Source organism: Heptranchias perlo, chromosome 13 (assembly GCF_035084215.1).
Source record: "Heptranchias perlo isolate sHepPer1 chromosome 13, sHepPer1.hap1, whole genome shotgun sequence".
NCBI classification, from domain to species: domain Eukaryota; kingdom Metazoa; phylum Chordata; class Chondrichthyes; order Hexanchiformes; family Hexanchidae; genus Heptranchias; species Heptranchias perlo.
Window position 1 is genome coordinate 27,658,523 of NC_090337.1, and position 22,506 is coordinate 27,681,028.

At 46.0% G+C, this 22,506-nt stretch overlaps 1 protein-coding gene across 1 annotated transcript in view; it reads right to left on the reverse strand.

The window, feature by feature from the left end:
- The window catches only part of mcf2l2 (MCF.2 cell line derived transforming sequence-like 2), a 275,749-nt gene that overhangs the window by 93,774 nt on the left and 159,469 nt on the right, over window positions 1–22,506 (reverse strand). Inside the window, exon 16 of the mRNA XM_067995223.1 lies at window positions 6,191–6,257. Within this exon, the coding sequence (XP_067851324.1) occupies window positions 6,191–6,257 (67 nt within the window). The remainder of the gene's footprint in view (window positions 1–6,190; window positions 6,258–22,506) is intronic.

Genomic DNA, 22,506 nt, shown 5'->3' on the forward strand with positions numbered 1-22,506 from the left:
TGGCTTTTGTGATGGTGGGGATATTGGGAGGAGGCCGAGATGGATCACCCACTTGGCACTTCTGGCTGCAAATGCTTCAGCCTTGTCTTTTGCACTGATGTGCTGGACTCTGCCATCATTGAGGATGGGGATGTTTACAGAGCCTCCTCCTCCTGTTCGTTGTTTAATTGTCCACCACCATGCACCTAGAAGTGGCAGGACTGCAGAGCTTTGATCTGATCTGTTGGTTGTGGAATTGTTTAGCTCTGTCTATAGCATGTTGCTTCCAGCTGTTTAGCATGCATGTAGTCCTGAGTTGTAGCTTCATCAGGTTGGCACCATCATTTTTAGGTACGCCTGGTGCTGCTCCTGGCATGCTCTTCTACACACCTCATTGAACCAGGGTTGATCCCCTGGCTTGTTGGTAATGGTAGAGTGAGGAATATGCCAGGCCATGAGGTTACAGATTGTGCTGGAATACAATTCTGCTGCTGCTGATGGCCCACAGTGCCTCATGGATGCCCAGTTTTGAGCTGCTAGAACTGTTCTGAATCGATCCCATTTAGCACGGTGGTATTAGCCACTCAACACGTTGGATGGTATCCTCAGTGCAAAGACGGGACTTCATCTCCACGAGGACTGTGCGGTAGTCACTCCGACCAATACTGTCATGACAGATGCATCTGCGACAGGTAGATTGGTGACGACGAGGTCAAGTAAGTTTTTCCTTCGTGTTAGTTCGCTCACCACCTGCCGCCGGCCCAGTATGGCAGCTATGTCCTTCAGGACTCGGTCAGCAGTGGTACAACCAAGCCACTATTGGTGATGGACATTGAAGTCACCCACCCAGAGGGCATCCTGTGCTCTTGACTACCCTCAGTGCTTCCATCCAAGTGGTGTTCAATGTGGAGGAGGACTGATTCATCAGCTCAGTGGAGGACGATAGGTAGCAATCAGCAGCAGGTTTCCTTGCCCATGTTTGACCTGATGCTATGAGATCCAGAGTCAATGTTGAGGACTTCCAGGGCTACTCCCTCCTGACTGTATATCACTGTACCGCCACTGGCAGGACAGACCCAGGGATGGTGATGGAAGAGTCTGGGACGGTGGCTGTAAGGTATGATTCTGTGAGTATGGTTACTGTCAGGCTGCTGCTTGACTAGTCTGTGGGACAGCTGTCCCAATTTTGGCACAAATCCCCAGATGTTAGCGAGGTGGACTTTGCAGGGTCGACTGGGCTTGGTTTAGCCTTTGTCGTGTCCAGTGGCCCGGCCGGTTTTATTCTTAAGCTTTTTTAAGCGAGATTTTACAACTGAGTGGTTTGTTAGGCCATTTCAGAGGGCAATTAAGAATCAACCACATTGCTGTTGGTTTGGAGTCACAAATAGGCCAGACCGGGTAAGGACAGCAGGTTTCCTTCCCTAAAGGCATTAGTGAACCAGATGGGTTTTTACGACAATCCGGTAGTTTCACGGCCATCATTACTGATTTTTTTAATTCCAAATTTAATTTAATTAATTGAATTTAAATTCCCCAGCTACTATAGCAGGATTTGAACTCATAACTTGTGAATATTAGTCCGGGCCTTTGGAGTACTAGTCCAGTAACATAACCATTATGCTACCATACCCCTGACACTCTCCTTACTTACTCCATCAAAGCCCCTCATAATTTTGAATACCTCTACCACTGTGAACAGTTCTGGTCTCCACATTATAGAAAGGATATGGAGGCACTGGAGAAGGTGCAAAAAAGATTTACTAGGATGATACCTGAACTGAGAGGCTATACCTATTGGGAAAGATTGAACAGGCTGGGGCTCTTTTCTCTAGAAAAGAGAAGACTGAGAAGTCTTAAATCCAATAGAGAGTTCAGGGGAAACTTCTTTATCCAGAGAGTGGTTAGAATATGGAACTCGCTATCACAATGAATAGTTGAGGTAACTGGCATTAATGCATTTAAGGAGAAGCTAGATAAACACATGAAAGAGAAAGGAATAGAAGGATATGTCGATGGGGTTAGATGAACAAGGGTGGGTGAAGGCTCGTGCGGAGCATAATGTTGGTAAAACTCCTCTGTACTCTCTCCAAGGCCTCGACATCCTTCCTAAAGTGTGGTGCCCAGAATTATACACAATACTCCAGCTGAGGCGTAACCAGTAATTTGTAAAGATTTAGCATGACTTCCTTGTTTTTGTACTCAGTGCCCCTATTTACAAAGCCAAGTATCCCAAATGTTTTCTTACCCGCCTTATCAACATGGACGGATGGATGGACGGACGGACAGACGGACGTTCTTAAAGGGGCAATACCTTCATCAGCCTGCAGCTGACATACCGGCCCTCATTCACTTTGTTACAATATCAAGCATTCTGGATCATAATTGAAAGAAGTTTGGTAGTGGAGAAAAGGAGCTAGGGGTTATCTTTGCTTTCCAGGATGAACCTGGAGTAGTAAGTGGTTTTAGCAGAGGAGATCATGGCCCAATTGATGTGGTCCAGCCAGATCTGGCGATGTATGGTTAAACCAGTTGTGCAACAAGTATGCTCAAGTCTGCACCCCTTGGCCTTGAAGGAGCAATGCCAGGGCGAACAATCAGGTTGGGCGAGAGTAAGAGTTTTACTGGGAACAAAGGTGAAGGTGAGGGAATGGTTGAGCAGATCAACAGCTGGAGAAATATTGTGGTGAACAGAGGGCTAAAGGCTAGCCAGTTGAGAGTTTATAGTTGTAAGTGACTGGGGGAAGAGTTTTTTTCCAAGGACGGATGCAGAAGGAAGTGGAGTTGGAAGGGGAAGGGGGGTGTGGTTGGTGAGGGATACAAGGAAGTATTCGGAGATGGCTTTGTTGCCTCTCTTTTCCCCGTTTATTACCAGGATATACCTATCCTAATCTTGCTATGTAACCATGCCTAGGTAACTTGAGTTCCCTGTGTCCATTTGCGTGTACATTTTGGCTGCTGCTCTGGACCCGAGCCCATCACTTCCAATTCCCCCTTTTTTCATTCTTTTTTCTTCATTTCTCTTTACCCCTCCTAGGCCCCTCTCATCTATCAACATACCTCCTTTTATTTCTCCCCTCCTGGGTACTCTGCCCCCCCCAAATCCCTACCCCTAGTCTCCTGCCACTGTCCCAGGCTTGACTACGTTTTAAATCCTCCTTCAATGCCTCTCTTCCGTTGTCCAGCTGGGTGGCATTGCGCTCACCTGGTTCTATTCTTATCTATCCAGTTATAGCCAGAGAATCAGCTGCAACGGCTTCCCTTCCAGCTCCTGCAGTTACCTCTGGAGTCTCCCAAGGGTCTATCCTTGGTCCCCTCCTATTTCTCATCTACATGCTGCCCCTCAGCGACATCATCCGAAAACACAATATCAGGTCCCACATTTATGCTGACGACACCCAGCTCTACCCCTCCACTGTCTGATTTGTCACAAAAATTTCCTCCAACTAAATATTGGGAAGACCGAAGCCATTGTCTTCGGTCTGCGTCACAAACTCTGTTCCCTAGCCACCGACTCCATCCCTCTCCCTGGCCACTGTCTGAGGCTGAACCAGACCATTCGCAACTGTGGCGTCTTATTTGACCCTGAGATGAGCTTCCAATCTCGTAGCCACTCCATCACTGAGACCGCCTAGTTGCTCCTCCGTAGCATCGTCCGTCTTTGCCCCGCCTCAGCTCATCTGCTGCTGATACCCTCATCCATGCCTTTGTTACCTCTAGACTCAACTGTTCCAATGCTCTCCTGGCTGGCCTCCCATCTTCCACCCTCCATAAACTTGAGCTCACTCAAAACTCTGCTGCCTGTATCCTAATTCGCACCAAGTTCTGTTCATCCATCATACCTGTGCTCGCTGACCTTCATTGGCTCCCAGTCCCGGTCAAAACGCCTATGATTTTAAAATTCTCAACTTTGTTTTCTAATCCCTCCAGGGGTTGGGTGGGGGGTGTAGGTATAAACATGTCCCTTTCATTGATGACACTGGGGCAACCCATATCACCTTGACAGATCAATTATTAAAACCAATTAAATAATAATTTTATTGTCCGCGTCTATTATGCACTCCAGTCCCTGCGGTGCCTACTGGTCACAGAAAGCGTCAAGTGTGCCGGCAGACACTATGTGCTCCTACTCTAGGGCCACCCGGGTGCGGAGAATGCCGTGGAAGAGAGGCAGCCAGCTGGAGGAACTGCCCCCGTGGGTCGCGTCTAGCCTGGACCTGTAGATGGAGATTCGCGACTTGCCCGCCCCCCCTCCTCACTGGGTGGCCGAAGATCAGGAGGGTTGCACTAAAGTGCAACCAAAACTTGAGGAACAGTCCCTTCAAATATTGAAACAGGGGATGCAATCTCTCACATTCTGTATAAATATGGAAAACGGACTCGTCCAGGCCGCAGAAATTACAGGCAACCTTAGCAGCCTGTTAGTGGGCACCCCCCGTTCAACACTCTCCACCCCATATCCCCAATCGTGCATGGGAGGACTCCCGTGTAAAGAGTCCTCCGCCAGACGGCAAGATGGTGTACCAAGACGTGTACAGATGGGAGATAAGGGTGATGAAGTGGAGGGTGTGCAGGAGCAGCCTGTACAGGAAACCCCTCTGTGCAGAGTGGAATGGCACGGAGGGAATTTCTGAGAGACTGCTCAAGTTGTGAGGCGCGGGCTCCCAAGGGAAGTTTCGGGGCCTGGCGTCAATGAAAAATTCTGTCTGAATGGAGGTCAGTTCGGACTGGATCGCTCCACACGCCTGAGCTTCCTCAACACACCTAGTGAAGTCAGGGCCGAGTGAGATTTTAGCGCCTGGATGACTTTGGCCGCGTACCGGACGTAGCGCCAGGACATCTGATCTGCTAATGTCCTCGGCGACATCCAGCCCACTCCTCCGCCATAAAGACTACTCAGGCAGTCTCCCATCCAAGTAATAATCTGCTAAGCTTTTGAGATCAGATGGGATCTGGCATGATCAGAAAAGTGTGGCCCTTCAGAGTTAGTAATGCACAGCTGCAGCTTTATACCAGCAAAGCAGCAAGGAGCAGTGGGAGTGAAATCCAACGTTCGAGAGCAGTGAAGCTCAGGAAACCAGGAATTGTGAAATATAAATACAAGATCAGTGCCAAGGAGGGAGCTGGTCTGCAGAACAGCTATAGGGAGATGAGGAGAAAATAAGATTGGCAGCAACAGTAAGAGCTTGAGGAGCTAGTCCAACTCAGTCCAGAGAAGGGTAACGGAGGAATTCGGAGGGATGAATGGAGTCTGTGGTCACAAGAAGCAAGCAGAAATCAGCAAAGCAAAGGTCATTTGGCAGGAATGGAACAGAATCCAGAGTAAGATGGGGAACCAGTAGGATCAAATCAGATCAGTACTAGCTCAGCATAGAGTGAAAGATTCTGAGCAGAGAAGCAGAAAACTGAGGACGGAGGAGCAGACCGGGTACCAGATCAAAGGCAGTCCAGCAGAGAATACAGATCTCCTTAGAAAGTGGTGGTGTCTATAAAGTCCAGAGGCTAGGGGAGAAACGGACTTTGGCCCAGGAAAAAGTGCATTTCTGTCCAGAACCCAACACAGCAGCAGAGTAAAGCTGAGAAACCAGCAGTGCACTGAAGTACTGACCTGCAGCTCCCCCTCCACCCTCAGATAAAACAATTTTCCTACCCCATTAATGCAGATGGAAATGATTTATAGCTTAAAAGTGGACTAGGGTAATTTCGAAGAAAATGACAATTATGATCTCTTTCAATTTCTCATATTTATAGATTACTGAAGCAATAGCCAACTATTAATGGTAATAAACATGCTATTTTGTTTTTCAAAAAATGAATGCATAGGGCACAACCACCTCCGAGCATTTAAACAGTATTTGAGGGGTGCACAATCCAGAAGTTTTAAGTGATAAAAGCTGGTCCATAGTTACTGCTCAGATGAAATTTCTACTTTCTCTTTGCCACTGGTAGTGACCACATTCATAGCCAAAACACCATTTGAATATTTTAATTTGGCAGTTGTTGTTATGTGTCAAAGACGCTAAGCAGTTACTAAGCAGATTTCCTACCAGCAGTAACTTATTTTTTTCTACTGATAGGGAAATCTAGTTCAAATTCTGCTATACTAAGCTGCACCACAGTGGTATATATGTTTCCAAAAAAAATAGTGAGATAAAAGTCTTAAAATATAAATGACCAAACTTTTTCAGAATTTTGAATTGCACACTTTCCCTACCTCAATGATGGTCAGAAGCTCTTCTACATAGATACGTTCTGTTTCAATCAGTTCATTCATGATGTGCCTGAGAAGTAGATGAATGGCATTAAATTTCAGTTTTATCATTTGTACATCACTAACAGATTATAGTTATATATGAAGGCAATGGACTGAAATTCTAGTCACTGTTCTTTTACATTTGACTTTTCATAACACCAATTCAATTATCAATGAAACCCAATTGTAACATTTTATATCATAATCCAACACCATCATATAAATTAAAATCATCAAACTCACCCCAAGATATAATTTAGGCAATGTATAACATATTAGTGCACAGTTCACAAAAATCTACTGATCTTATTGATTGGTGAATGGATATTAAATATTTTCAGAGACCAGCAGATTTTTAACGGTAGTAACTGCTGCTTTCTAGGAACTTATTTCAAATTCAAGCCTAGTATTAGGCTTTTAGGCTTTACTCAGATAATTCTCTTGAACTCGGTGCCAAAGACACCCCCATAGTGAGTCTCTGTTCCTTGTGAACCAACAATGTAAATTGAACAGAAATCCTTGTTACTGGAATTGATTTCTGAGATTGACATGAGCCCACTTGTATTCTTTAGATAGCGGAAGAATAAACATTCTATCAGACTGTGTGACTTAGACTATAAAATACGAATCAGATTTTATTAAAAGTAAAATTAATTAGTAGTATAAAGTCAATACAAAAAATCCTCCTTGCTTAAAGAATTTTTAATTTATACCCCATAGAGAAAACAAAGATATGACACTTTGCTAACTCTCTTAGTAATACTGAACCTGGACCAGAGTTCAAAACATTACACATGAGGTTTTAGTCTAACTGTCACGTAGTCTTTAGGTAGTTGTCTCTATCTTGAAGAAATGATGAAGCAGGGAAAGTTGTCCTATTTTTCCTTCAGAGTCAGTCGTTTCCAACTACCAAGCCATCCATCAAGTAGACGTCAAAGCAAAGGGCTCTCCCTCAGAAACCTATTTCCAGCCAACCAAGGTGACAAGCTAATATCAATCAGATTCAATAGACTGATAACTCTGCAAATAGTGTTTCTGGTGAAAGAAAACTAATGGCTTTGCAATTTGAAAAATCCTTACAAATCAAGACCAACTAGTGTCATAGTAGCCATATATCATTGCATCGTCTGTGGACCTGTTTTTTCCACAAAGCAATTTCTAGCCACACCTAAAGAATGCAGATTCTATCCCTCCCACAGACACCAAGCCTACAGCAACAGAAAATTAAAAGTGACCAATCACATCTCATAGATAGATATTAAGAACATATAAACTTTCTTATGAATCGAATTGTGACAGAACTCCAATTCCTCACCATTAACATCCTTTTTTTCAATGAACTAATAGCCATTGTGCATAAACGTGCATTATATGTTTTGATCTGTTTGATGACAGTGACTAGAAGGGTAGGGGAAGAGGGGGAGGGGGAGAGATGGGGAGAGGCGAGGATGGAATGTGGGACGTTGGATGGGGAGAGTAGACGGAGAAAGGGGATGAGGGAAGAGCAGGGGATGGAAGAAAGGGGGAATAGCAAAAGGTACCAGGAATAGAAGCAGCAAAGGCAGAGAAACTACTTCAGCAGGGTGGGGAAAGCTGGCAAGCTCTCTCAAAGATACAGAGGGGGAAGGCCCATCTTTCTACACCAGGCCTGCATTTTCATCTTAGCGGGACAGCTGTGAAATTTCACTCTTCTTCCTTTTCCTTAACAAGGATTTTCCTCTCAGAAGGGGGTGAGGAGTGGGCCTACACTTCCCTCCCAAATGGTGGGATTTTCTTGTAGGGGAGGGGGGGGGGTGTCACTGAGGCAAAACTTAATTAATTTTCAATTGTGTAGCATTTTGCAAAATAGATGTAATTTATGAAGATTACAAAAAAAAATCTGGCCCAGATGATCTGTAGACATTTTAGCCTAAAAATTATTGTTGGTGATATTAGTGGTCGAATGCCTAACATGTTTATTTTAAATCGGATAATGTTTGCAGGGGCACCTGGATTGCTGCTTGGAATGCTGCTGCCACCCCAGTCATGACATAGTGGCACAAACTCATTCACAGGAGACAGAACCTTTATATACAAAGATCTACTGGATGTCTAACGGGGCTTCAATTTGATCTGCCCCTTTAACAGTGCTGTTGCCTTTAAGGCCTAAGCAGCATTGGGACTTCCTCTCAGGATCTTCTCAGCATCCAACAGAGCACCTCCAATTGCACTTGACATTCAACCTCACCATGGCAATGACGGCTAGCAGGAAACCCAGCACTAATTTTCTTCCCTACACTGCTCCTGGTAAGTGCTGGGAAAGGTAGAAAGATCCTCTGGTCTTTAAAAAATATTTTTTTTCAGTTTAATTTTCTAATTCTATCTCTCACCTAGTACATAAATCTTTTGAAATAGAAACAACTGATAGGTGAACAGAATATATTGATTGATCTCCGTTCTTTGATGAAGTAACGGAAAGGGTTGATGAGGGTAGTACGGTTGATGTTGTGTATATGGACTTTCAAAAGGCATTTGATAAAGTACCACATAATAGATTTGTTAGCAAAATTAAAGCCCATGGCAGTGTGGATACAAAATTGGCTAGGGGACAGAAAGCAGAGAGTAGTGGTGAACAGTTGATTTTCAGACTGAAGGGAAGCATATAGTGGTCTTCCCCAGGGGTCAGTATTAGGACCACTGCTATTTTTGATATATATTAATGACCTGGACTTGGGTATAGAGGGTATAATTTCAAAGTCTGCAGATGACACGAAACTCGGAAATGTAGTAAACAAAGTGGAGGATAGTAACAGACTTAAGGAGGACATAGACAGACTGGTGAAATGAGCAGTCACACGGCAGATGAAATTTAACACACAGAAGTGCGAAGTGATGCATTTTGGTAGGAAGAATGGAGAGAGGCATTATAAACTAAATGGTACAATTTTAAAGGGGGTACAGGAACAGAGTGACCTGGGGGTGCACATACACAAATCTTTGAAGGTGGCAGGACAAATTGAGAAGGCTGGTAAAAAAGCTTATGGGATCCTGGGCTTTATAAATAGAAGCATAGAGTACAAAAGCAAGGAAGTTATGTTAACCTTTATAAAACACTGGTTAGACCTCAGTTGGAGTATTGTGTTCAATTCTGGGCACCACACTTTAGGAAGGATGTCAAAGCCTTAGAGAGGGTGCAGAAGAGATTTACTAGAATGGTGCCAGGGATGAGGGACTTCAGTTACGTGGAGAGATTGGAGAAGCTGGGGTTGTTTTCCTTAGAACAGAGAAGGTTAAGGGGAGATTTGATAGACAGGTTCAAAATCATCAATGGTCTTGATACAGTAAATAAGGAGGAACTATCTCCAGTGGCAGAAAAGTCGGTAACCAGAGAACACAGATTTAAGGTGATTGGCAAAAGAACCAGAGGCGACACGAGGAAACATTTTTTTACACAGCGAGTTATAACGATCTGGAATGCACTGCCTGAAAGGGTGGTGGGAGCAGATTGAATAGTAACTTTCAAAAGGGAAATGGATAATTACTTGAAGGGAATATATTTACAGGGCTATGGGAAAGAGCTGGGGAATGGATAGCTCTTTCAAAGAGCCGGCACAGACACGATGGGCCGAATGGCCTCCTCCTTTGCTGTACCTACTATGGTACTATGATTCTATGATAAATCAAAATGCTATGACTTACATCTGTTGTGTTTTTGGAACATATATGCCAGATGAGGAGAAATTTCTTCTCTCAGAGGGTTGTAAACCTTTGGAATTCTTTGCCTCAAAGAGGAGTGGAGGCTGAGTCATTGACTATGTCCAAGGCTGAGTTAGACAAATTTTTGATCAGCAAAGAATCAAAGGATATGGGGAACAGGTGGGAAAGTGGAGTTGAGGCCAGAATCAGATCAGCCGTGATCTCACTGAATGGCGGAGCAGGCTCAAAGGGCCAAATGGCCTACTCCTGCTCCTATCTCTTATGTTCTTATCTTCTCTACTATTCCTCCTTGTACAATCTTTGCTATTTCGCCTTAGAATGGAGTAAAATATTAAACAGTCGCATTTCCTATGCTAACACTCAATGAAGCACATTACTCTTACCCTTATGTGATGGTTCACTGATAACCTTCCATGGAATCTTCTATCTATTTCTCATGGCTTCAGAAGAAATGCTGTATCAGAGTGAGTCAGCCCAAGATATACTTTCAAAATCCTTTGAAAATTGACAGGAACAAAGGAAAATAAAAGTGCATCTCCTAAACTCAAGCAGATCTGCCAATCAAACTTACACTTAAAAAGACTTGTGGATACTTGTATTTGAATTGAATGGCCTGGCCTCTTCCTGGGAACAATTTAGCCTGTCTCAAAGTGGTTATGTTACTGGACTAGTAATCCAGAGGCCTGGACCAATAATCCAGAGTCATGAGTTCAAATCCACCACAGCAGCTGGGGAATTTAAATTCAATTAATGAAATAAAATCTGGAATGAAAAAAACTAGTATCAGTAATGGTGGCCATGAAACTACCGGATTGTCGTAAAAACCCATCTGGTTCACTAATGTCCTTTAGGGAAGGAAATCTGCTGTCCTTACCCGGTATGGCCTAAATGTGACTCCAGACGCACAGCAATGTGGTTGATTCTTAATCGCCCTCTGAAATGGCCTAACAAGCCACTCAGTTGTACAATCTTGCTACGAAAATTCATAATAAGAATAAAACTGGACAGACCACTAGGCATTGGACCACTAGGCACCGGACACGACAAAGGCAAACCAAGCCCAGTCAACCCTGCAAAGTCCTCCTCACTAACATCTGGGGACTTGTGCCAAAATTAGGAGAGCTGTCCCACAGACTAGTCAAGAGACAGCCTGACATAGTCATAATCATGGAATTATACCTTATAGTCAACGTCCCAGACTCTTCTATCACCATCCCTGGGTCTGTCCTGTCCCACCGGCAGGACAGACCAACCAAAGGTGGCGGTACAGTGATATACAGTCAGCAGGGAGTGGCCCTGGGAGTCTTCAACATTGACTCCGGACCCCATGAAATCTCATGGTATCAGGTCAAACATGGGCAAGGAAACCTCCTGCTGATTATCACCTACCGCCCTCCCTCAGCTGATGAATCAGTCCTCCTCCATGTTGAGCACCACTTGGAGGAAGCACTGAGGGTAGCAAGGGCACAGAATGTACTCTGGGTGGAGGATTTCAATGTCCATCACCAAGAGTGGCTCGGTAGCACCATTACTGACCGAGCTGGCCGAGTCCTGCAGGAAACAGCCGCCAGACTGGGCCTGCGGCAGGTGGTGAGCGAACCAACACGATGGAAAAACTTACTTGACCTAGTCCTCACCAATCTACCTGTCGCAAACGCGTCTGTCCATGACAGTATTGGTAGGAGTGACCACTGCACAGTCCTTGTGGAGACGAAGTCCCGTCTTCACACTGATGGCACCATCCAACGTGTTGTGTGGCACTACCACCGTGCTAAATGGGATAGATTCAGAACAGATCTAGCTGCTCGAAACTGGATATCCTTGCGGGGCTGTGGGCCATCAGCAGCAGCAGAATTGTATTCCAGCACAATCTGTAACCTCATGGCCTGGCGTATTGCTCACTCAACCATTACCAACAAGCCAGGGGATCAACCCTGGTTCAATGAGGAGTGTAGAAAAGTATGCCAGGAGCAGCACCAGGCGTACCTAAAAATGAGGTGCCAACCTGCTGAAGCTACAACTCAGGACTACATGCATGCTAAACAGCGGAAGCAACATTGTTATAGACAGAGCTAAGTGATTCCACAACCAACGGATCAGATCAAAGCTCTGCAGTCCTGCCACATCCAGTCGTTAATGGTGGTGGACAATTATCAACTAACGGGAGGAGGGGGCTCTGTAATAAATCTCCATTCTCAATGATGGCAGAGTCTAGCACGTAAGTGCAAAAGACAAGACTGAAGCCTTTGCAACCATCTTCAGCCAGAAGTGCCGAGTAGATGATCCATCTCGGCCTCCTCCCGATATCCCCACCATCATAGAAGCCAGTCTTCAGCCAATTCGATTCACTCCATGTGATATCAAGAAACAGCTAAGTGCACTGGATACAACAAAGCCTATGGGCCCCGACAACATCCTGGCTGTAGTGCTGAAGACTTGTGCTCCAGAACTAGCCGCACCTCTAGCCAAACTGTTCCAGTACAGCTACAACACTGGCATCTACCCGACAATGTGGAAAATTGCCCAGGTATGTACTGTCCACAAAAAGCAGGACAAATCCAATCCAGCCAATTACCGCCCCATCAGTCCACTCTCAATCATCAGCAAAGTGATGGAAGGTGTCGTCGACAGTGCTATCAAGCGGCACTTACTCACCAATAACCTGCTCACCGATGCTCAGTTTGGGTTCTGCCAGGGCCACTCGACGTCGGACCTCATTTCAGCCTTGGTCCAAACATGGACAAAAGAGCTGAATTCCAGAGGTGTGGTGAGAGTGACTGACCTTGACATCAGGCAGCATTTGACTGAGTGTAGCACCAAGGAGCCCTAGTAAAACTGAAGTCAATGGGAATCAGGGGGAAAACTCTCCAGTGGCTGGAGTCGTACCTAGCACAAAGGAAGATGGTAGTGGTTGTTGGAGGCCAATCATCTCAGCCCCAGGACATTGTTGAGGAGTTCCTCAGGGCAGTGTCCTAGGCCCAACCATCTTCAGCTGCTTCATCAATGACCTTCCCTCCATCATAAGGTCAGTAATGGGGATGTTCGCTGACGATTGCACAGTGTTCAGTTCCATTCGCAACCCCTCAGATAATGAAGCCTTCAGTGCCCGCATGCAGGAAGACCTGGACAACATCCAGGCTTGGGCTGATAAGTGGCAAGTAACATTCGCGCCAGACAAGTGCCAGGCAATGACCATCTCCAACAAGAGAGAGTCTAACCACCTCCCCTTGACATTCAACGGCATTACCATCACCGAATCCCCCACCATCAACATCCTGGGGGTCACCACTGACCAGAAACTTAACTGGACCAGCCACATAAATACTGTGGCTACAAGAGCAGGTCAGAGGCTGGGTATTCTGTGGCAAGTGACTCACCTCCTGACTCCCCAAAGCCTTTCCACCATCTACAAGGCACATGTCAGGAGTGTGATGGAATACTCCCCACTTGCTTGGATGAGTGCAGCTCCAACAACACTCAAGAAACTCAACACCATCCAGGACAAAGCAGCCCGCTTGATTGGCACCCCATCCACCACTCCAGACATTCACGCCTTTCACCACTGGCGCACTGTGGCTGCAGTGTGTACCATCCACAGGATGCACTGCAGCAACTCGCCAAGGCTTCTTCGACAGCACCTCCCAAACCCGCGACCTCTACCACCTAGAAGGACAAGGGCAGCAGGCACATGGGAACAACATCACCTGCACATTGCCCTCCAAGTCACACAACATCCCAACTTGGAAATATATCGCCGTTCCGTTATCGTCCCTGGGTCAAAATCCTGGAACTCCCTACCTAACAGCACTGTGGGAGAACCTTCACCACACGGACTGCAGCGGTTCAAGAAGGTGGCTCACCACCACCTTCTCAAGGGCAATTAGAGATGGGCAATAAATGCTGGCCTTGCCAGCGACGCCCACATCCCATGAACAAATTTTAAAAAACACTTTGGATGACTGTGAGTCATTCCCTTATCTAAGAATAATGTCCACATAATAGGTGGAACAGCACTTTGAAAACTGCTTGCAATTTAAAGCATTTATATGCGTAGGCTTCCCTGATACACCTATAAACGATGTGGCAGGCACCTAAGGGCATCTGTCGTCATTTAGACTTGCCCTTGCACGTTCAGGTTTTAAAATTTTTTGGACGGCAAGTTGCTGAAAGTGCGAGCTGATAACTGCGCAGGGAGGGAAACAGGGCATCTGGGGCCTGAGTGAACGGGACAAGTACTGTGTATCTCCATAACCAATCAGATCGAAGGATTGTGAAATTATCAGCTCAAGGACTGAGAAAGAAGTGTAGATTAGAATGGGTGAATTCAACGTCAAATCAGGCACAGAAAGAGAAATAAAGAGAGGGAAAGAAAGATTGGATTTAGAGAGAGAGAAAAAAGAGACAGAAAGGAAAAGTATAAAAAAAATTTAAGTTTTACATTTTTAAGATCTCTAACAAGAATTAAAAGCTGAAGGAATGAGACAACACACTAGTAATAGTTAATTTTCATGGTGAGAAGTTGATTGGAAATAATTAACACTTAGCATCTATGACAACTAAAAAGCTCCCTTTGTCTGAATCCAATTAATTAAATATGGGCAGACCTTAAATGCCTCTAAGACAGGCTCCTTGTGTCACTTCAGACCAGCCCTAACTTTCTGTGGCTTGTTTAGTTCATATCTACTGAGCAAATACAAATTTCCGATCAAATCTGGAGTCAGGCAGGGCTGTCCTCTCTCCTCCGTCTTGTTCGTGTTCTGCATCGAACCCTTTGCCGAGTCCATCAGGAGGGATGCGGCATAAGAGGGGTGACGATCCCAGGCAGCGGAGGCACTTAGGTCAACGCCTCCCTGTACATGGACGACGTCGCCGTCTTTTGCTTGGATCAGCTGTCGGTCCGCAGATTGATGAGCATCTGCGACCAGTTCGAACTGGCATCGGGGGCCAGGGTAAATCGTACCAAGAGCGAGGCCATGTTCTTTGGGAACTGGACCGACCGATCCTTTGTCCCCTTCATCATCAGGTCGGATTACGTGAAGGTACTGGGGATCTGGTTCGGGGAGGCCGGGGCATGCACCGAGAACTGGAAGGAGCGTATTTCTAAGGTGAAGCAGAAACTGGGACTGTGGGATCGACGATCCCTCTCAATCGTGGACAAGAACCTGGTCATCAGGTGTGAGGTGTTCTCGGTGTTGCTGTACGTGGCACAGGTCTGGCCCATACCTCGCTCCTGCACCGCGACAGTCACCCGAGCCATCTTCCACTTTATCTGGAGATCAAAAATGGACCGTGTCCGCAGGGACACGATGTACAAATCTCCGGAGAAAGAGGGAAAGGCGTGTCTAACGTGGCCCTCATCCTGATGGCCACTTTCGTGTGCGGCTGCATCAAGCTTTGCGTGGACCCTCGGTACGCAGAAACAAAGTGTCACTATGTGCTGAGGTTCTACCTGTCCCCGGTGTTGCGAAGGATGGGTCTGGCCACACTGCCACGGAACGCTCTATCCAGTTGGCCTGTTCCGCCCCACCTGTCCTTCGTTGAAAAGTTTATACAAAAAAACACTTTTGACCACAAGGTGATCAGCAAATGGTCCGCACGTAACGTCCTCGAGACCCTGTGGGAAAAGGAGATGATGGATCCTGTCGGTTGGTTCCCCGAGCAGACTGTCAATGTCATTTGGCAGAACGCCTCATCGCCAGAGCTATCAAACAAGCACCAAGACCGAGCTTGGCTGGTGGTAAGAAGGGCCCTTCCCGTTAGATCCTTCATGCATTCCCGGACTCTCAGCGCCACCGCGCGCTGTCCCCGAGGAGGCTGCGGTGGAGACAAGACCGTCATCCATCTCCTTCTGGAATGTGCCTTTGCAAAGAAGGTCTGGAGAGAGATGCAGTGGTATCTGTCCAGGTTCGTCCCGAGCAGTTCCGTGACACAGGACTCTGTGCTCTATGGGCTGTTCCCAGGGACGCGCACAGAGACGGACATCAACTGCTGCTGGAAGACCATCAACTCGGTGAAAGACGCCCTTTGGTCTACCCAAAACTTGCTGGTCTTCCAGTGCAAGGAGCTGTCCTCGACCGAGTGCTGCAGACTGGCACATTCCAAGGTCCAGGACTACGTGCTCAGGGACGCACCGAGGACGGGTGAGGCCGCCGCAAAGGCTCTGTGGGGAAAGGCAACCGTTTAGAGCCTTCCCGCCATTGTATACTGAGGGGCTGCAATCAGGGGAAAACCCCCTCGGGCAGAATGTAAAATTCAAATTGATGTAATGTAATGTACCTGTAATAAATCTGTCATGTACCTGTAATGAATCTGTAATCAATAATCTGTATTGACTGTAATGCAACGAGGCACCCTAGAGTGTCATAAACTGTAATTATGTACAAAGTGTTCATTGAACTGTACTTGATGTAACCTGCAAATTGTATAATCTGTATTGTGTATGTTTGGAATGTGATATGACAACTGTATTGTATGTATTGCTGCAAATTCTATGAATAAAGTATATTTTATGAAAAAAAATCTACTGAGCAAATACAGCAACTTCACATCAGTCAATGGATTTCAATGGTGAGGCAGACAGCGAAATGCTGTTTTCACAAAGCTAACAGTGGAACGGCGCAACTTGGACAGCAACTTTTGGATATTTGAGTTTAACCGTGCATCTGCCCCTCACCTAAAGTTGCTGCACTATTTGAGCATAAATAATGGTGAGCACCATTAGCCTCACTGCGATTTTGACAGCAAAATCTTGCTCCGTTTATTAGGGCCAATTTCCTCCGATGGCACTCAGGTATGCCTATTTCCTTATGCATTGCCAAGGGTTTCTCCAAAGGGAGCAGTAGAGTCCTTTTGCGAAGAACAGATGGGAGCCTGCAAATCTTTTTAAAAAATGATTCTTAGGATTTGGGTGTCGCTAGCAAGGCCAGCAATTATTGGCCATCCCCAGTTACCCTTGAGGAGTTGGTGGTGAGCCGCCATCTTGAGCTGCTGCAGTAATGCAACACTAATGACATCAACACACCTCCCACCTCATTTTCTTGGATCTCCCCTCTGTGAAGGCCCAAATGCAGCAGTCCCTATTGCAATTAGCTCTTTGAAAGTAATTACAAAAATGTGACATATTGCTCCATTGTTACCATGTGACTATTCATGTATGATCTGTCATGTAGTTATTAGGGACAAATATCTACATTCGCACTACGACTTCATTCTCTCCCTCTGTAGCCAGCCTCAGCCCAGGCATTGCTCCTTGCCACTCCTGCTCTGAGTGTATCAGGACCATGTTTTTCTCTGGTTGCTCCCACTTTGGATGCCTCTGAGCCCCATTCACTCTTGTTATGATAAATGTAGTACGTGGAAAAATGTTTTTAGCTAAATAATTGACTGCTGAGTCACATGTATGTTTGTACATATACAGAACCACCCAGAGTAAACCAGTTGCACTGAGTTGGAAAGACATATATGCAAAATGAACTGAAGAAGTTAAGAGGCTTTACCTAGTCTTCCTGAGTCTGTAAACCAAATAATTATGCATTTATCTGATCTAACCCCTTTTTGGGTAACTCCAAGTTCTGTTCCCACCTTTTGAATGCCCCCTCTCTGAAAAACTCCAGGCCCTGCCGCTCATCTCTGAGGTTGCTTTTACTCCAGGTAACTTCAGGCCTTCCTCCATTTTTCTGGAGGCTACACGGCTGCGTTACTCTGCTCCCTATTTCCTCTGTCTGTCTGCTCCTCACCCAAGTGACTCAGGGCCCTGCTTTCTCTCTGCAGCTCTCCCTACCTGGGTGTCTTTGGCCTCATTTCTTTTACGCTAATAGCAGGCTCCAGGTTTCGTCCCTCTTCAAGTACTCCTAAGCCCAACTGAGTCCTTCTAGGTCTCTCGCCTGCCACAACAACTCCCATGGCTCACACTCACATTGCGTGCTCCCAGCTCCCACGTCCACCCTGAGCATTTCCAGGTCCCATGCTCACTGCAAGGGTTCCCACATACGGACCTCATATCCACCTTGGCTGTCCCAGTACCCACACCCACTTTGAGTGCCCTCAAGCCTACCTTCCAAGTGGTCCCAGGCCTGCCTGTTCTAGTACCAGGCCCCATGGTCACTGTAAGTGCTCTCCAATGCCTAGCCCCACATTCACATGGACTGTCCATGCCCACACCCACTCCATGGGGTAAATTTTAACCCCAAGAATGGATAGGTTGGAAGCAGGTGGGGAGTAAAAATTCTCCGTTTTCAGAGCGGGACCGCATTCTGGTTCCAAAGAGCCTACTTCCAGGCTTGACCCAGACGCATTTGGATGCACGCGTGCATCTGAAACCCGGAAATGCCGGCGGGACAATATTTAAAGGGCCAAATGAGGCACTTAAAGTGCTTAAACCTGTTAACTTTTTGTGTATTGGTCTACACAAGCCATTTTAACTGCTCCTGAACGTGTCTCCCGTGGCCTCTGAAACACGCAATGGAAATGGAAGTGAGTTGCAGCCGGCCCTCATTTGGACCTTTAAACCAGCGACTGACACGTGAAGAAATGGTGAGTTTTTGCAGCAGGGCACTTAGTTCTCTCAGACAAACCTTTGGCTGGGAGTTCTTTTTGTTTAGATTGAGATTTCTTGGTTCACACTCAAAATTCTTGTGTTCACACATATTTACCTACATTTTGGACCCCCTCAAACTGATAACATCAGGATGGCGGGGGGGCGCAATGGATTTATTCAACAGTACATCTGAGGAGGAGGCACATCACCATCTGCGACAGGCATGGCATACAGTTCTGGGAACTGCATGTGCACAAGACAAAGGTGCGCCACAAGGATCTGCAGAAGAGCAGACAGAGAACCAAAGGAGGGGCGAGGTCGCAGGAGGCACTACCCACGTGAGAGGATCTCCAGGCAGAGACTGAGCTTCCTGGACCTCTCTGAGGAGCAGTGCCTATGCAGGCTCAGATTGAGTAGCCAGGTGGTTGCAGACATCTGCAGGCTCCTCCCTGCAGAGCTGTTCCCAGCTGGGCCTGGCGGCCATGCATTGTCTGTCGGAGTTAAAGTCACCACAGCCCTCAATTTCTTTGCCTCTGGATCCTTCCAGGGCATCACCGGTGACATCACCAGGATCGCTGTCGTCTGCACATAAGCGTATACATCAGGTCATGAATGGCTTGTTTGCCAGGGCATCTGGCTATGTCAACTTCCCCTGTGACGACATCAGCCAGACTGAGAGAGCAGTGGGTTTCCACTCTCTGGCTGGCTTCCCACAGATGTAGGGTGCAATTGATTGCACATATGTAGCAATCCAAGGACCTGCACATGAGCCAGGACTGTTCATCAACTGTAAGGGATATCACTCCATCAATGCGCAGCTGGTTTGAGATCACTGGAAGAGGTTTCTGCAGGTGTGTGCCAAATTCCCTGGCAGCTGCCATGATTCCTTCATTTTGGACGAATCCAACATCCTGGCCCTCTTCCACATACAAGAGAGACTTAAGCGCTGGCTGCTTGAAGACAAGGGATACCCCCTGCAGATGTGGCTCATGACACCTGTGAGAAACTCCACCAAAGAAGCACAGCAGCGTTACAATGACAGTCACATCACCACCAGATCTGCCACTGAACAAGCCATTGGAATACAAAGAAGCGCTTCAGGTGCCTTGGTTGATCTGGGGGATCCTTTCAATACTCACCGATGAGGGTGTGTAGAATAACAGTCATGTGTTGCATCCTGCACAACATTGCGCAACAGAGAGGGTTACAGGTGGAGGAGCTCCCATGCGCTCCTGAAGCATCCGCATATGCCGGCAACATTGAAGAAGATGAGGAGGAGGAGGAGGAGGAGGAAGAAGACAAAGATGGGCAGTACCCTGTTCCTGCTTTTTCCCCATATCCTTTGATCCCTTTAGCATTAAGAAATATATCCATCTCCTTCTTGAATATATTTAATGACTTGGCCTCCACTGCCTTCTGTGGTGGAGAATACCACAGGTTGACCACCCTCTGAGTGAAGAAATTTCTCCTCATCTCGGTTCTAAACGGCATACCCCGTATCCTGAGACTATGACCCCTGGTTCTGGACTCCCCAGCCATCGGGAACATCCTCCCTGCATCTAGTCTGTCTAGTCCTGTTAGAATTTTATATGTTTCGATAAGATCACCTCTCATTCTTCTAAACTCTAGTGAATACAGGCCTTGTCGATCCAATCTCTCCTCATACGTCAGTCCTGTCATCCCAGGAATCAGTCTGGTAAATCTTCGTTGCACTGCCTCCATGGCAAGGACATCCTTCCTCAGAGAAGGAGACCAAAACTGCACACAATACTCCAGATGTGGTCTCACCAAGGCCCTGTATAACTGCAGTAAGACATCCCTGCTCCTGTACTCAAATACTTCTGCAATGAACGCCAACATACCATTCGCCTTCCTAACTGCTTGCTGCACCTGAATGCTCGTTTTCAGCGACTGGTGTACAAGGACATCCAGGTCTCGTTGCACCTCCCCTTTTCCCAATCTATCACCATTCAGATAATAATCTGCCTTTCTGTTTTTACAACCAAAATGGATAACCTCACATTTATCCACATTATACTACATCTGCCATGTTCTTGCCCACTCACCCAACTTGTCTAAATCAGATTGGAACCTCTTTGCATCCTCCTCACAGCTCACGTTCCACCCCAGCTTTGTGTCGTCTGCAAACTTGGAAATGTTACATTCCATTCCCTCATCCAAATCATTGATATATATTGTGAATAGCTGGAGCCCAAGCACTGATCCCTGCGGTACCCCACTAGTCACTGCCTGCCACTCGGAAAAAGACCCGTTTATTCCTATTCTCTGTTTCCTGTCTGTCAACCAATTCTCAATCCATGCCAGGATATTCCCCACAATCCCATGTGCTTTAATTTTGCACACTAACCTCTTGTGTGGGACCTTATCAAAAGCCTTCTGAAAATCCAAGTACACCACATCCACTGGTTCTCCCCAATCTATTCTACTAGTTACCTCCTCAAGAAACTCCAGTAGATTTGTTAAGCATGATTTCCCTTTCATAAACCCACGCTGACTTTGTCCAATCCCGTTAATGCCTTCCAAGTGTTCTGTTATCACATCTTTTATAATGGACTCTAGCATTTTCCCCACTACTGATGTTAGACTAACTGGTCTGTAATTCCCTGTTTTTTCTCTCCCTCCTTTTTTAAATAGTGGGGTTACATTTGCCACCCTCCAATCTGTAGGAACAGAGTCTATAGAATTTTGGAAGATGACCACCAACGCATCCACTATTTCCAGGGCCACTTCCTTTAGTACTCTGGGATGTAGATTATCAGGCCCTGGGGATTTGTCAGCCTTTAGCCCCATTAATTTCCCTAGCACTATTTTTTACTAATACTGATTTCCTTCAGTTCCTCCCTCTCACTAGACCCAGGAGGTTATTTGTGTCCTCCTCTGTGAAGAAAGAACCAAAGTATGTGGTTAATTGTTCTGCGATTTCTTTGTTCCCCATTATAATTTCCCCCATTTCTGACTGTAAGGGACCTACATTTGTCTTCACTAATCTTTTTCTCATGACATATTTATAGAAGCTTTTTCAATCAGTTTTTATGTTCCCTGCTAGATTACTCTCATACTCTATTTTTCCCCTCTTGATCAATCTCTTTGTTCTCCTTTGCTGAATTCTAAACTGCTCCCAATCCTCACCAGAACAGGATTGGCACGGACACTAGCTTTCTCCTAGCCTCTCACAACTTCATCTCTCAACCTTGTAAGAATTTTTTTAAAAATCACACCAAGCAATGTGGTGGGGACAGGATTTGGAGATACCAGCTGGGAAGAGATGGAAGCAGTCTCCTAATCTACAATTTGGCTGAATTGTTCTTGTGGTAGTTGAATATTTCAGAAGAGATTTTCAGGATTATGCTGCTGCCCAAGATAAGAGCTATGGCATCCTGTCAGCCTTTGCTCAGTGGTACCACTCACCTTTGAATCAGAAGGGGTTCAACCTCCACTCCAGAGACTTGAGCACATAATCCAGACTGACACTTCAGTGCATTACTGATGGAGTGCTGCACTGTACAGATGCCGTCATTTGGATGAGATATTAAACCAAGCCCCCATCTGCCTGCTCTGGTGGATGTAAAAGATCCCATGGCACTATTTGGAGAAGAGCAGGGGAGTTCTGGCCAAAATTTGCCCAACACATCGAAACACAACTAAATCAGATTGACTGCTTATTTATCTCATTGCCGTCTGTGGAACTTTGCTGTATGCAAATTGTCTGCCATGTTGGCAACAGTGATTGTACTTTAAAAAGTATTTGACTGTGAAGCATTTTCGAATGTCCTGAGAACATAAAAGGTGTTATATAAATGCAAGTTCCTTCTTCTTTCTTCTACCCAAGGAGAAACAAAATAATTTCCACAGCTATTACAGAGTTGGCACTTTGAATCTGCCTCTAAGTCTCCATGGAAAGTGAATGGGAAGGAGAGAGGGAAAGCCATATAGAAATTAAGAGAAAGGGAGAGAGAGAGATAAAAAGAGAAAGGTTTTCCCAATTCCTTCCCAGGGACATATATAGAACCCTACTTCTGCCCTA